Here is a 12,114-nt window from a genome sequence, read left to right as displayed (position 1 = left end):
CCCCATTTCCTAACCAAGGAAAACAAGGCATAGAGGTTATATAACTAGTCCTAGCTCGTAGACGGGGGGGGGGGGGGGGGGGGATCAAGCCCAGCCCTGTGCCTGCCACACAGTATCTATCCTAAAAGAAAGGATGTTCATTAAAAAAAAGAAAAAGAAAACAAAAAGGCCTGTGTTCCTCCCCTACGCAGATGCTGTTTCCCTTCCACCACCAGCACCCCATCCCCACCCTTCCTCAAGGCCGCTTCTTACTTAATTCGGTGCGGAAGGTCTCCCGGGCTGTCCTCCACCCACAGGGATCTGTCTCGCGCTCCAGGCGGATATTTTCCACCATTAGGTACATGACACTCAGCAACATCCTGGGGTTACAAGAAGGGTCACAAGAGGTTTCCAGAACAGTTCCCAGCTTGTAGTCAGAGACCTCAGGGATGATCTCAGTGGGAGCTCAACCTGGTACGATTAGCTAGAGGGCAATTTCCCACTGATCTGGGGAAAGGGTAACCCAGTGCGAAACATTCTCCTGTCCTAAGCCCATTTGTCAGCCCCACTCACCGGATTTCTGTGCTATCAGCAATGGAGACAGCTGGTTTCCGAAGGGCACTGCTACAGGCTTGACTGTTGCTGCCACGGGGAGAAGGGAGAGAACAGGAACCCATAAGGCCTCTTTTCTCCCAATGCTCCCACTTGCCATACGTACAAACATGAACACCTGTCACTCCCTAGCTATGCTGCTAGTAAAACTGGTCTAAGATGAAGGATCCCATAGAATTCCCTTGCTCCTCTGCAAACCTCATCTGTGGCGAAGGACAGGCAAGGCAGGGTCTGAGATAGTCACCCTCTGTGCTCCCCCACTGGGCCTAATACTGTGCTGGACACAAAATAGATGCTAAGTAATATCTGATGAATACTGAGCAGATTTCATCCTATCTAAAACTCCTGGGCGACAGGCATGAAACAAAAAGGGGGGGTCACCAAACTAACACCAAAGGCCACCTCTAGAGCTATGCCCCATCATGAAGAAAGGAACCGGGCACACTGACAGGAATTAGTTCTGCTCCTTTCGGGCCACGCTCGTGAAGGCAGAACAGTTTCCTTCATGGAGTCCTAAGTGAGGCTGAACTAAGAAGGTACTTGGATTAAAAGGGAATCCATGCAGGGCAGGCCCCTCAAGCCCAGGATTGAAGCCACAATTGAGGAAGAAACTACTGTTCAGTCCAACCTCGTGGATGGAGGACAGAACATCAGCACACGGCTGAATGGAGGGGAACCGTCAGTGAGCTCTGAGCCAAGGTGAGCAGGCCCAGCTCCTGCAGGGTCTCCACTGAGGAGGTCAGCACAGGACAGGAGCCCCCTTCAAGGAAGAGGGTTGTCTAGGCCAGCCCTCCCCTAAGGCTTCTCACTCGATTTCCATGTGGAGTAGCTCCAGGAAGGCCGAGAAGGTCCCCATCTGATAGAGCAGGAAGCAGTTGTACCTGGACCAGTGTAGCACATCGACCTCTGAATCACATTCCCCAAAAGTGCCTAAAGGACCAGACAGTTGCCACAGGGGTTGAGGTGGGGGCAGGCGTCCCAGTCCTTTCCCACCCTGCCCCATGGCTTCAGACTTTCCTAAGCCCAACAATTAGGCTGACAGAGGTTGGGCAAGGCCCCAAGATGTTCCTCAAATGAGTAAGGGGAGAGGAGAGGTAGCATCCGGGGTTGGATCCAATGTATGCATCAATGGCCTGTCTTAAGTTTGGGTTTCCCAGAAGCAGATCCTGACATAAGTAAAGATTCAAGTGCAAGTCGTTATTTTGGAATTTATCCCAAGACTTATCAGTAGAGAAGTAGGGTGATGAGATCAGGAAGAGAAAGCAGCCAAAAATATTCAACCCCAGGGGTAAATTCTGGAAACTGTATATAACATACAGCTTGGAGTCAACCCATCCACAAGGGGTGAGATAATCAGGCTTTTCATCTACTTGCTCCTGTCAATCATTTTATGATGACTGCTGGACTCGGGGAGCATATCAATTCCCTATTAATTCCTGGCTGTCCTGTGTGGGCTGCAGAGAATGCCCTTCAGAAAAATGAGCTTTGTACCAGCAGCTGGAAGTTGGCCAGAGCACCAGACCCAAGAGATATGGGTGATGCTACCTTATTACCTTATTTGCTACAGTCTTATCTTCTTCAGCCATTGTCTACCAGCTTCCCTCTCCATTTATTTATTTTTTGCATTTTTTTTTTTTGCAGTACCAGGGGCATTCTACCTCTGAGCTACACCCCCTGCACTTTTTTTTATTATTCTTTATTTTGAAACAGGGTCTCACTGAGTTGCAAAGAGCCTAAGTAGCTGAGACTGTCCACCAACTACGATCCTCCCGTTTCATGATCTCAGCCTCCTGAATGCAGGCATTACAAGAGTGTGCCACCATGCCAGGCTTTTTTTTTGTGTGTGTGTGGGTCTGGGGATAGAATCCAGGGGCATTTGACCTCTGAGCTACACCTCCTGCCCTAATTTCTTTCTTTCTTTTCTTTCTTTCTTTCCTTCTTTCTTTTTCTTTCTTTTCTTTTCTTTTCTTTTGTGGTAGTAAGGGTGGAACCCAGGGGCTTTGCTACCTCTGGGCTATACTCCCAGACCTATTTTATACTTTATTTGGAAACAGGGTCTCACTAAGTTGCTGAGAGCCTCACTCAGTAGCTGAGGCTGGCTTTGAACCTGTGCGATCCTCCTGTCTCAGCCTCCCAAGCACTGTGATTACAAGCATGCGCCACCACACCCAGACTTTCTTTATTTTGAAATAGGGTCTCACTAAGTTGCAAAGGGCGTCACTAAGTAGCTGAGGCTATCTGCGAACCGTGATCCTTCGGTCTCAGCCTCCTGAATGCTGGGATTACAAGTGTGCACCACCATGCCTGGCTATTTTTTTTTTTTTTTTTTTACAATTTATAAAAAAAAATCTCCCAACTAGTTGGTTTGCCAGCAGTCCTCATATTTTTTTACCTCAGGCTTGTTTTCACTATTCCAGCTAGGCTATCTCATTACCTGGCTAACAGGTCGCTTCTGGGAAGCTTTCTCCAATTAATCTCATTTAGTTCTGAGCATCTCCAAATTACTTGCAGCATCCCCTCCTGCTGCTATATTGACTTGAATCTTCAAAATGCCAATGAGAAACCATGCAGAGGGTGCATGTGTGAATCTGTGAGACACCTCTATCTTCTCTCAGTACTGGAACCAGGCCATGGCTGATGAAAAAGTCTCCGTGCTCAACTGGTGGCACACTGTAGGTGCTCACCACATTGACTCTCTTGCTAATGTTCATATAAACTTATAGCCCAGATCGGGGCGGGGGGGGGGCATAAGAAATGTTGACATGCCTGACAAAATAAAGACCAAGGGATCTAGACTAGTACCCAAGACCATTAAGCATGGGCTTCTCCTAGATGTGATTAGGTCTGTCCTCAGGAAAGCAGGGGGCCTTGCTTTCCCAGCAGTCTGCCTCATCCCACCACCCACCTCAGCCAGTGCCTAACTCCAGTTAACAAGGGTGGCTACTCACCTTGGGCCAGGTAAAGAACAGCCCGCGCCACCTTCAGTCGCCGCTCCCTACTGACTACCTCCAGCCGGTCCAGAAGTCCCATAACATAGGTCTTTTGGGCATCTTCTTCCAACTCCAGCCATTCTTTGCCTTGCACTAGGGATAGAAGGCCATACACACCCAGTGTTAGCTACTCTAACTCCTCCTGGAAAAGCTCCTGATAGCAAACCCACTGCTCATGTCAGCCCCCAACAAATTCCCTTCTCCAAAATCTTTCCTTATTTTTTATGTTTTGCTGGGATCAAATCCAAGGCCTCCTCATGCATGCTAGGTAAGCACTATATCACCAAGCTACATCCCCAGCCCAAAGCTTTCCTTATCGGGCTAGGAAAAAATAAACGGATAGGAAAAGGACCCAAAATGTTCTGCCCTGAACCCACTCTGTGGCCTCATCTTCAACGTTATGCTTACACACACACAGCCTATTCTTTCCTGCCTCTTTGCCTTCCTTCAAGGAGCTCCCTGTCTCCATCCATATTCAACTCCTAGTCATCCTTATAGGCCCAATACAAGATACCTCTTTCACACTAATTATCCAGCTCTGCTTCCAAGATACTTCCTCTACTTTTCTATGACACCTAGCATTTTCCTTTTGGCCTCAGCTAGTTGTGTGATGTACACACCTCTCTACTGCTTCTACATATGACCTCTATGTAGAAGCTGCAAATTTACCTTCATCCTACTTCCTGTATCTGATACAACAGCTACTCACCATATATTTGTTGAATTGAAAACTGAATTGCCACTTACCAAGTAAGGAAATGGAGATCTGAGAGTATCACAGTGGGGACACATAGGATTGATACTGAGAGTGGGTCAGAGTTAGCAGCAGAGGTTAAGCATTAATGTCAAGGACTAGGCGAGGTACAGGGCTCATCACACACAGGGCGCTCATCCAGCCTCGCCTCGCCATCCCTCTGCTCTCCTGACCCTTGACACCAAGGAAAGGGCCCAGCTCAGGCTTCTATTGCTTCTACCCCAAGGTCTCTCCACTTGAGATATAGGAAACCCTGTAACCCTTACGCAAGAGGAGGGAATAAGGGATCATATTTTGGTTTAGCCTTTTAGTAGATGAGATTGGGATATCATGGAGGGAAAAAGCACGTCTCTATGACTATGGGTCTGCGATCACCTTGAGTCTTGAAATCTTCTTCAAAGCATCTCCTGTTGATGGTGAATTCCAGGTTCTCGGTGTAGCTATACAATTCTGTGGCAGAAAAAAACAGGATAGTCACATTCAGGAGACCCTTATTGAAAGGGGCCTCGGGTAGAGAGAGTGACATGAAAGAGCTGAAGCTTCCAACACATTCCTGTGTCCAATTCAATCCAGAGCCAGCTTCCTCCCTTTAAGAGCAGTTAAAAATAGCCACTTGTGTCCCTTGGTGATTAAACCATCAAACCTGTCCTCCTCCTGCCAGCTGGCTGCTGCAGCAGAGAAGGCAGCCCTCGACATTTGGTGAGGCCAGGAGGAGGGCTGGAGCACAGAGGGCTTAATGTCGTCACTCCTGTTTCTCAGGGCTACAACCTGTTCTGTTTTGTCAGCCCAAACTGGAACTATCCCATCTCTAGGGAAAAGAAGAAAAACACAACTCCTGAGATTTAGTGACAAGATTCTTGTGCTGTTCAGGAAGCCAGAGCAAGGGCTGAAAAACAAAAAACAACCAAACTCCCCAAAAGCCACATGCAAGATTGATTACTCTTTAGGGTTAGAGTTAGTTCATTCTCTTCCTGAGTTTCCTTGAAGGGTATAGAAATGTAGTTCCTGCCCATGGCCACCTGGGCAGAGGCAGCATCAAACCATGTAGAAAGCAGCTATGGTTGCCAAAGGGGTAAATCTAACTTTACTGACAGTATTCCCTTAATACAAAATGTAAAAAATTTGAGAACAGAAGCTGGGCATGGTGGCACATGCCTATATCCTAGCGCTAGGAGGCTAAGACAAAATGATATCAGGCTCAAGGACAGCTTCAGCAATATAGCAAGACTCCCAGCAACCTAGTAAGATGCTTGCAAAAAATAAAATGTAAAATAGGACTGGGGGTACAGCTCAGAGATAGAATGCCCCTGAGTTCAGTCACCAGTAACACACACAGACACAGACACACAGACACACACACACTTTTTTCCTACACATATACAAACTCTAGAATATTCCACCTGCACCCTCATCTTACAGAAGATGAAAAATTAAATCAAGAAGTCAACAGAAAGTTGGGTGTGGTGGTGCACACTTGTAATCCCAGTACTTGGGAGGCTGAGACAGGAGAATCACAATTTGTGGACAGCCTCAGCTACCTAGTGAGGCCCTCTGCAACTTGGTGAGACCTTGTTTCAAAATAAAGAATAAAAATATAGGGCTTGGAGTATAGCTCAGAGGTAGAATGCTGCTGGCTTCCACCCCCAGTACCACACACAAGAAAAGTCAATAGGAGCCAGGTGTGGCAGCGCACGCTTGTGATCCCAGCATGCAGGAAACTGAGACTGGAGGATCGTGGTCCGTGAATAGCCTATTTAGTGAGGCCCTCCGCAACTTAGTGAGACCCTCTTTAAAAAATCAAGAATGAAAAATAGAGCTGGGGGTGTAGCTCAGAGGTAGAATGCCCCTGGGTTCTATCCCCAGTACTGCAAATAAATAAATAAATAAATAAATAAAAGCATTAAAACATAGGGCTGGGGGTGTAGCTCGAAGGTAGACTGCCTCCTGGGTTCCATCTCTAGTACTGCCAAAAAAAAAAAAAAATCCAGGCTTGGCAATTTAGCAAGGCTCTCAACAATATCATGAGATCCTATTTCCAAAGAAAAAATAAAATTGGGCTGGGGGAGGGGGTGTAGCTCAGAGGTAGAATGCCTCTAGGTTCAATCTCCAATATAAAAAAAAAAAAAGTTAAAATACTGGCTCCTATTGACTTTCTTTTGTGTGTGGTATTGGGGATGAAACCCAGCAGCATTCTATCTCTGAGCTATACTCCCAACCCCATTTTTTATTCTTTGTTTGCTGGTTGTGGTGGTACATGCTGCTGCTCCTTCTCCTTCTCCTTCTTCTTCTTTTTTTTCAGTACTGGGGATGGAACCCAGGGGCCTTCTACCTCCGGGCTACACTACCAGACCTATTTTATATTTTATTTGGAAACAGGGTATCTTAAGCCAGCCTCCAAACTGCGCGACCCTCCTGTCTCAGCCTCCTAAGCATGGGGATTACAAGCGTGCACCACCACGCCCAGCTATGGCACATGCTTTTAATGCCAGTACTTGGGAGGCTGAGACAGGAGGATCGCAGATTTGAAGCTAGCCTCAGCAATTTAGCAAGACCCTCTGCAACTTAGTGAGATCTTGTTTCCAAATAAAAAATAAAATAGGGCTGGAGGTATAGCTCAGAGGTAGAATATCCCTGAGTTCAATACCCAGTAGAAAAAAAAATCAATAGATAGAACGAAATTCCTCAAAATCTCTATTCTTCCTAAATCAGAGATAATTCACAAAGTAAGAGAAATTCCAGCAAGCTGTCTAATGGTTGAGAAATACCTTGCCTGGGAACCAAAGCTTTTTCTGAGATCTGAGTTCCAGAATCTGGGATTGACCAAAAGCAAATCCCATCTCTGAATCTTAAATACTTCAATCTTTAGTGGAGAATGTGTTTATACATGTATATGCTTATGTGTATGTATGTATATGTGTACACACACACACACACACACACACACACACACACATTGTTTTTTTATTTTTTTTAATTTTTGGTGGTACTGGGGTTCCTGGAAGCCCTTCTACCTCCAGGCTACACTCCCAGACCTATTTTGTACTTTTTTATATCTGGAAACAGGGTCTCTTAAGCCAGCGTGGCGGGCTTCGAACCTGCACAATCCTCCTGTCTCCACCTCCTAAGCGAAGGGATTACAAGTGTGTACCACCACGCCCGGCCATATTGTTTTGTTTTTAACCAGTGTCTTGCTATGTTGTCCTGGCTGGTCTCAAACGATCCTCCTGCTTTAGCTTCCCAAGCAGTTGGGACTAAAAGGGGGGGAGAGAGAGAGAGAGAGAGAGAGAGAGAGAGAGAGAGAGAGAGAGAGAGAGAGAGAGAGAGAGAGTGTGTGTGTGTGTGTGTGTGTGTTACTGGAGGAGACAGAACCCAGAGCCTCACACAAGCACTCTACCACTGATCTGCATCCTCAGTCCTGGATATCTTATAATTTAAGAGTAGAACACCATAAACCCAGTTAGAAAAGTAAGCAAGGCTTGTCCTCAGCTGTACCACCCTGAGTGAACATCAGTGATCTCATCTGATCCTGGAAGCCAGAAGGATCAGGCCTGGTTAGTATCTAGATGGGAGAAAAGTTCTTATTCTTAAATTTTATTTATTTTTGTGGTACTAGGGGTGGAACCCAGGGGCTTTCTACTTCCGAGATATACCTCCAGCCCTATTTTATTTCTTATTTGGAAAGAGGATCTTGCTAAGTTGCTGAGGCTGATTTTGAACCTGTAATTTTCCTGTCTCAGCCTCATAAGTACTGGGATTATAGGCATAGCCACTATGCCCAGCTTAATTTTTATTTTTATTATTTATTTATTTATTTATTTATTTATTATTATTTTTTATTTTTTGGTGGTACTGGGGGTGGAACCCAGAGGGTTTCTACCTCTGGGCTATACTCCCAAACCCATTTTATATTTTATTTGGAAACAGGGTCTCACTAAGTTGCTGAGAGCCTCACTAAGTAGCTGAGGCTGGCTTCAAACCTGTGCAATCCTCCTGTCTCAGCCTCCCAAGTGCGGGGATTACAAGCGTGCGTCACCACGCCCGGCTTCCAGCTCAATTTTTAAATGTTAGATAATTAAATTTTATGTACAGGTAATAAAGAAAACATTAAAAATGCCTATGTATCTTCTACCTAGATTAAACAAATGTTAACAGTTGTCATATTTGCTTCAGATGACTCCCCAGACCATCTTACTCCCTAATGAAATTGGTGTGTATCCTTCATATGCCTACTCTCATGCTTTTACTACATACGTGTGTGGCAGTAAACAACATATGAAATTGTTCTGTTTTAAGTTTTTATCTAGCTGGGCGTGGTGGCGCATGCTTGTAATCCTGGCGCGTGGGAGGCTGAGACAGGAGGATCCCACAGGTTCGAAGCCAGCCTCAGCTACTGAGTGAGGCTCTCGGCAACTTAGTGAGACCCTGTTTCCAAAAAAGTACAAAATAGGTCTGGGAGTATAGTCCGGAGGTTTACAGAAAAGCCCCTGGGTTTCACCTCCAGTACCACAAATAAATAAATAGTTTTTTTTTTAATCTAAACAGTATCAGTATCATATTGCATAAATTCTTTTGTCACTACTTCTTTTCCCCAACTTTAGTTTTTTAGCATTTACTTATATTAAGATCAATTTACTTATATTAAGATCATATTATTGTCATATCATATTATATATTATATCATATTATATATCATATTATATATTATATTATATCATATTATATATATGATATAATATATCATATTACATTAAGCATTTACTTATATTAAGATCAATTACATTATTGGTTACACACTGGACTATTATACTGATAATCTGTCGTTTATTCATTCCCCTACTGATGGGTATTTTAGGTTATTTTTAATTTTTCACAATTATAAATAAGACTGCAAAAAACATATTTATACATTTTCTTGTGCCCATGTGTAAGGTTCTTTAGGGGTATACATCTCAGAGTAAAATTACTGAGTCATAATATGTGCACATCTTCAACTTTGTTAGATATGACCCAACTGTCTTCCAGTTTTGTACTCTTGCTCCCCCATGCCGCTAGACATAGCAGTGTAGAAAAGTGCTCATTTTAGCTGGGCGTGGTGGCGCACACTTGTAATCCCAGCATTTGGGAGGCTGAGACCAGAGGATTGCGGTTCACCGACAGCCTCAACTACTTAGTGAGGCCCTCTGCAACTTAGCAAAACCCTGTTTCAAAATAAAGGGAAAAAAAATAGGGCAGGGGGTGTAGCTCGGAGGTAGAATGCCCCTGGGTTCTATCTACACACACACACACACACACACACACGCGCGCGCGCGCGCACGCTCATTTCTTTGAACCCTCACCAACCCTAGGCTTTTAAGTTTAGCAATCTGATGACTGTGAAATAATGTCTCACTTATTTGCTTTTCCCTATTTATTAAAAAAGTGAACATCTTTTCATTTATTTGTTTTATTTATTTTTGTGGTGCTGGGGATCAAACCCAGGGCCTCATGCATGCTAAGCAAGCACTCAACCACTGAGCTATATCCTCAGACCCTCATATAATTATTGACCATTTGGTTTTCTCTTCTATTAACTCATATTAATATTCTTTGTCCAATTCTCTATTGCCCTGCTCTCTCTCTCTCCATCTCTGTCTCTCTCATACCTACATCCCTACCTACACACACACACACACACACACACACACACACACACTCTCTGGATTCTAGTCCTTTGTTCATTATTATTTTTGTGTGTGTGGGTCTGGAGATCGAACCCAGGAGCTACACCCCCTGCCCTATTTTTATTCTTTATTTTGAGACAGGGTCTCACAAAGTTGCGGAGGGCCTCAGTAAGTAGCTGAGGCTGTCTGTGAACTGCGATCCTCCCATCTCAGCCTCCTGAATGCTGGGATTACAAGCGTGCGCCACCACGCCTGGCTCCTTTATTCATTATTAAACTTAACTTTCTATTTCTTTGTCACTCATCACAAAATTTATTCGCTGTGTTTATTCATAGCAACATCTTAAAAGTGTTTTTCTTTTTTTTCTCTAAAAAGCATGTCTCAAAGTGTCACTTCCATGTGACAGAATATTTAACTTTCACACCATCTCCACCCCAAAGCTTGTTTATTAATAACTAACATTCATAACACGTGTAACATGGAGGCCCTTAATGTGAGGAGATCACGTTTACCCTAAGCTAAAAACCCAGACACAGAGCCTGGCTTGTTGGCACATATCTGTAATCCCAGTCCTTGGGAGGCTGAGACAAGAGGATTGTGTTCTAGGCCAGCTTCAGCAACTTAGCAAGACCCTAAACAATTTAGTGAGACCCTGTTTTAAAACAAAAACCAAAAAGTGCTAGGTGTCTAGCTTGGAAGTAGACCAAACCTGGGTTCAATCTCCAGTCCACTCCCCCCAAAAAATCTAGACATAAGGAAGTAGCCCAAATTGAAAGAATGGGCTCCTTTAACTCCAACTCACAAACCTCCAAAGCAGAGCTCAACTACGATAGATGCAGATGAGATCCAGCCTTACTCAGCTGGCCAGTTATCCGCAGTTTTCTTCAGGCATTGCTGAGATTTTAAGGGGCAGGTGTTAGGGGAAGGAAGAAAGATGGAGGTAGAGAAGACAAAAGAGACAGAGAGATAGAATGAGAGAGAGGGTAGCAGAAAGAATGAGCATACAAAAATATGGGTAACAGGGAGAGAGAGGGAGGAAGGGATGATGGGGGAGGGAGGGAAGGAGAAAGAGAGAGAGAGAGAGAGTGAGTGAAATGGGTAGAAGGCGGAGAGAAAACTGATCTAAAAGTGCACCAAGCAGAATAAAGATTCTAGCCAAGAATTCACAGAAGGCGATGTGAAAGCAAATGGATTTTTATCACTGGAGGATGGAAAGAAAAATGTAGAGAACACCTTTTAACAGAGACTTCCAAAGATTGATCACAAGCCCCTTCCCTGTCCTCCTGGCTATTCCACTTGCGACTGACACACCTACGTCATACCTGACAACTCTGCTGCATGCCCATCTGCATCTCCATACTCAAACTCCAGCGTGGGGCAGTCCACAGAGCCCTGTAATAGAGAAACTTTTCTGTTAACAGGTAACTTAGGAAACGGGTTTGCAAAGAGATTATATCATTTCATTTTTTTCCCTCTTAGAAACCAAAGTTAGATCTGGAGGCAGTTGAAAAGTTCCATTTGGCCTTTTCATCTGAGAGGTACCATCCTCTAACCTAAAATGTGAGGCTTGCTGCAGGAGGGGCTGAGGATTCTTATACAGAATCAAACAGTCTAGGTAAAGGGCAGGATTGTGAGAAGATATGAAAGCTACAATCTGTCATCATATCTAACTTATGTCAACACAGATCAGAGAAACATCTAGCTGATCTCTAGAAAAGTGAGATGGAGAAGAAAAAAGAAGTGGAAGAGATCTGGATTCTAGCCTCGGTTTTGTCACTAACCCACTGTATGATTTGGGGCATGTCTCACGCTGTGAATCACAGTTCCTCAGGTACAAAAAGATTCTAATACACAACTTTAGGACTGTCAAATAAGGTAGCATTTCTGCTTTACGTTGCATTAAAGCTAGATTTCGTATAATGTTTTAATCTGATTAAAATATTCTTAATCCCACTCCCTAACATTTTCAAGCATTCTGGGAGTATTTTCTTCAACTATACTTTAATATATGACTTTTAAAATTTCTGAATCTCAGCTCTGTCATATACTATATGATCACAGGCAAGTTAATCTCTCTGTGCCTTAGTGTGGCATAAAAAATGTATCTGGTCTTTGCCCT

The 12,114-nt window shown here is 44.2% G+C and overlaps 1 protein-coding gene across 2 annotated transcripts in view; it reads right to left on the bottom strand.

The window, feature by feature from the left end:
- The window catches only part of STRIP2 (striatin interacting protein 2), a gene marked incomplete at both ends in the record, with an annotated part of 58,821 nt that overhangs the window by 42,358 nt on the left and 4,349 nt on the right, over positions 1-12,114 (bottom strand). For both annotated transcript variants that reach the window (XM_080701446.1, XM_080701447.1), the window contains 6 exons: positions 253-359; positions 553-621; positions 1,401-1,521; positions 3,540-3,674; positions 4,711-4,785; positions 11,318-11,387. In XM_080701446.1, coding sequence (XP_080557572.1) covers positions 253-359; positions 553-621; positions 1,401-1,521; positions 3,540-3,674; positions 4,711-4,785; positions 11,318-11,387 — 577 coding nt within the window. The remainder of the gene's footprint in view (positions 1-252; positions 360-552; positions 622-1,400; positions 1,522-3,539; positions 3,675-4,710; positions 4,786-11,317; positions 11,388-12,114) is intronic.

Source organism: Muscardinus avellanarius (genome assembly GCF_963383645.1).
Source record: "Muscardinus avellanarius genome assembly, chromosome: 9".
In the NCBI taxonomy this organism is placed as follows: Eukaryota; Metazoa; Chordata; class Mammalia; order Rodentia; family Gliridae; genus Muscardinus; species Muscardinus avellanarius.
This window is presented reverse-complemented; position numbering and strand designations above follow the sequence as displayed.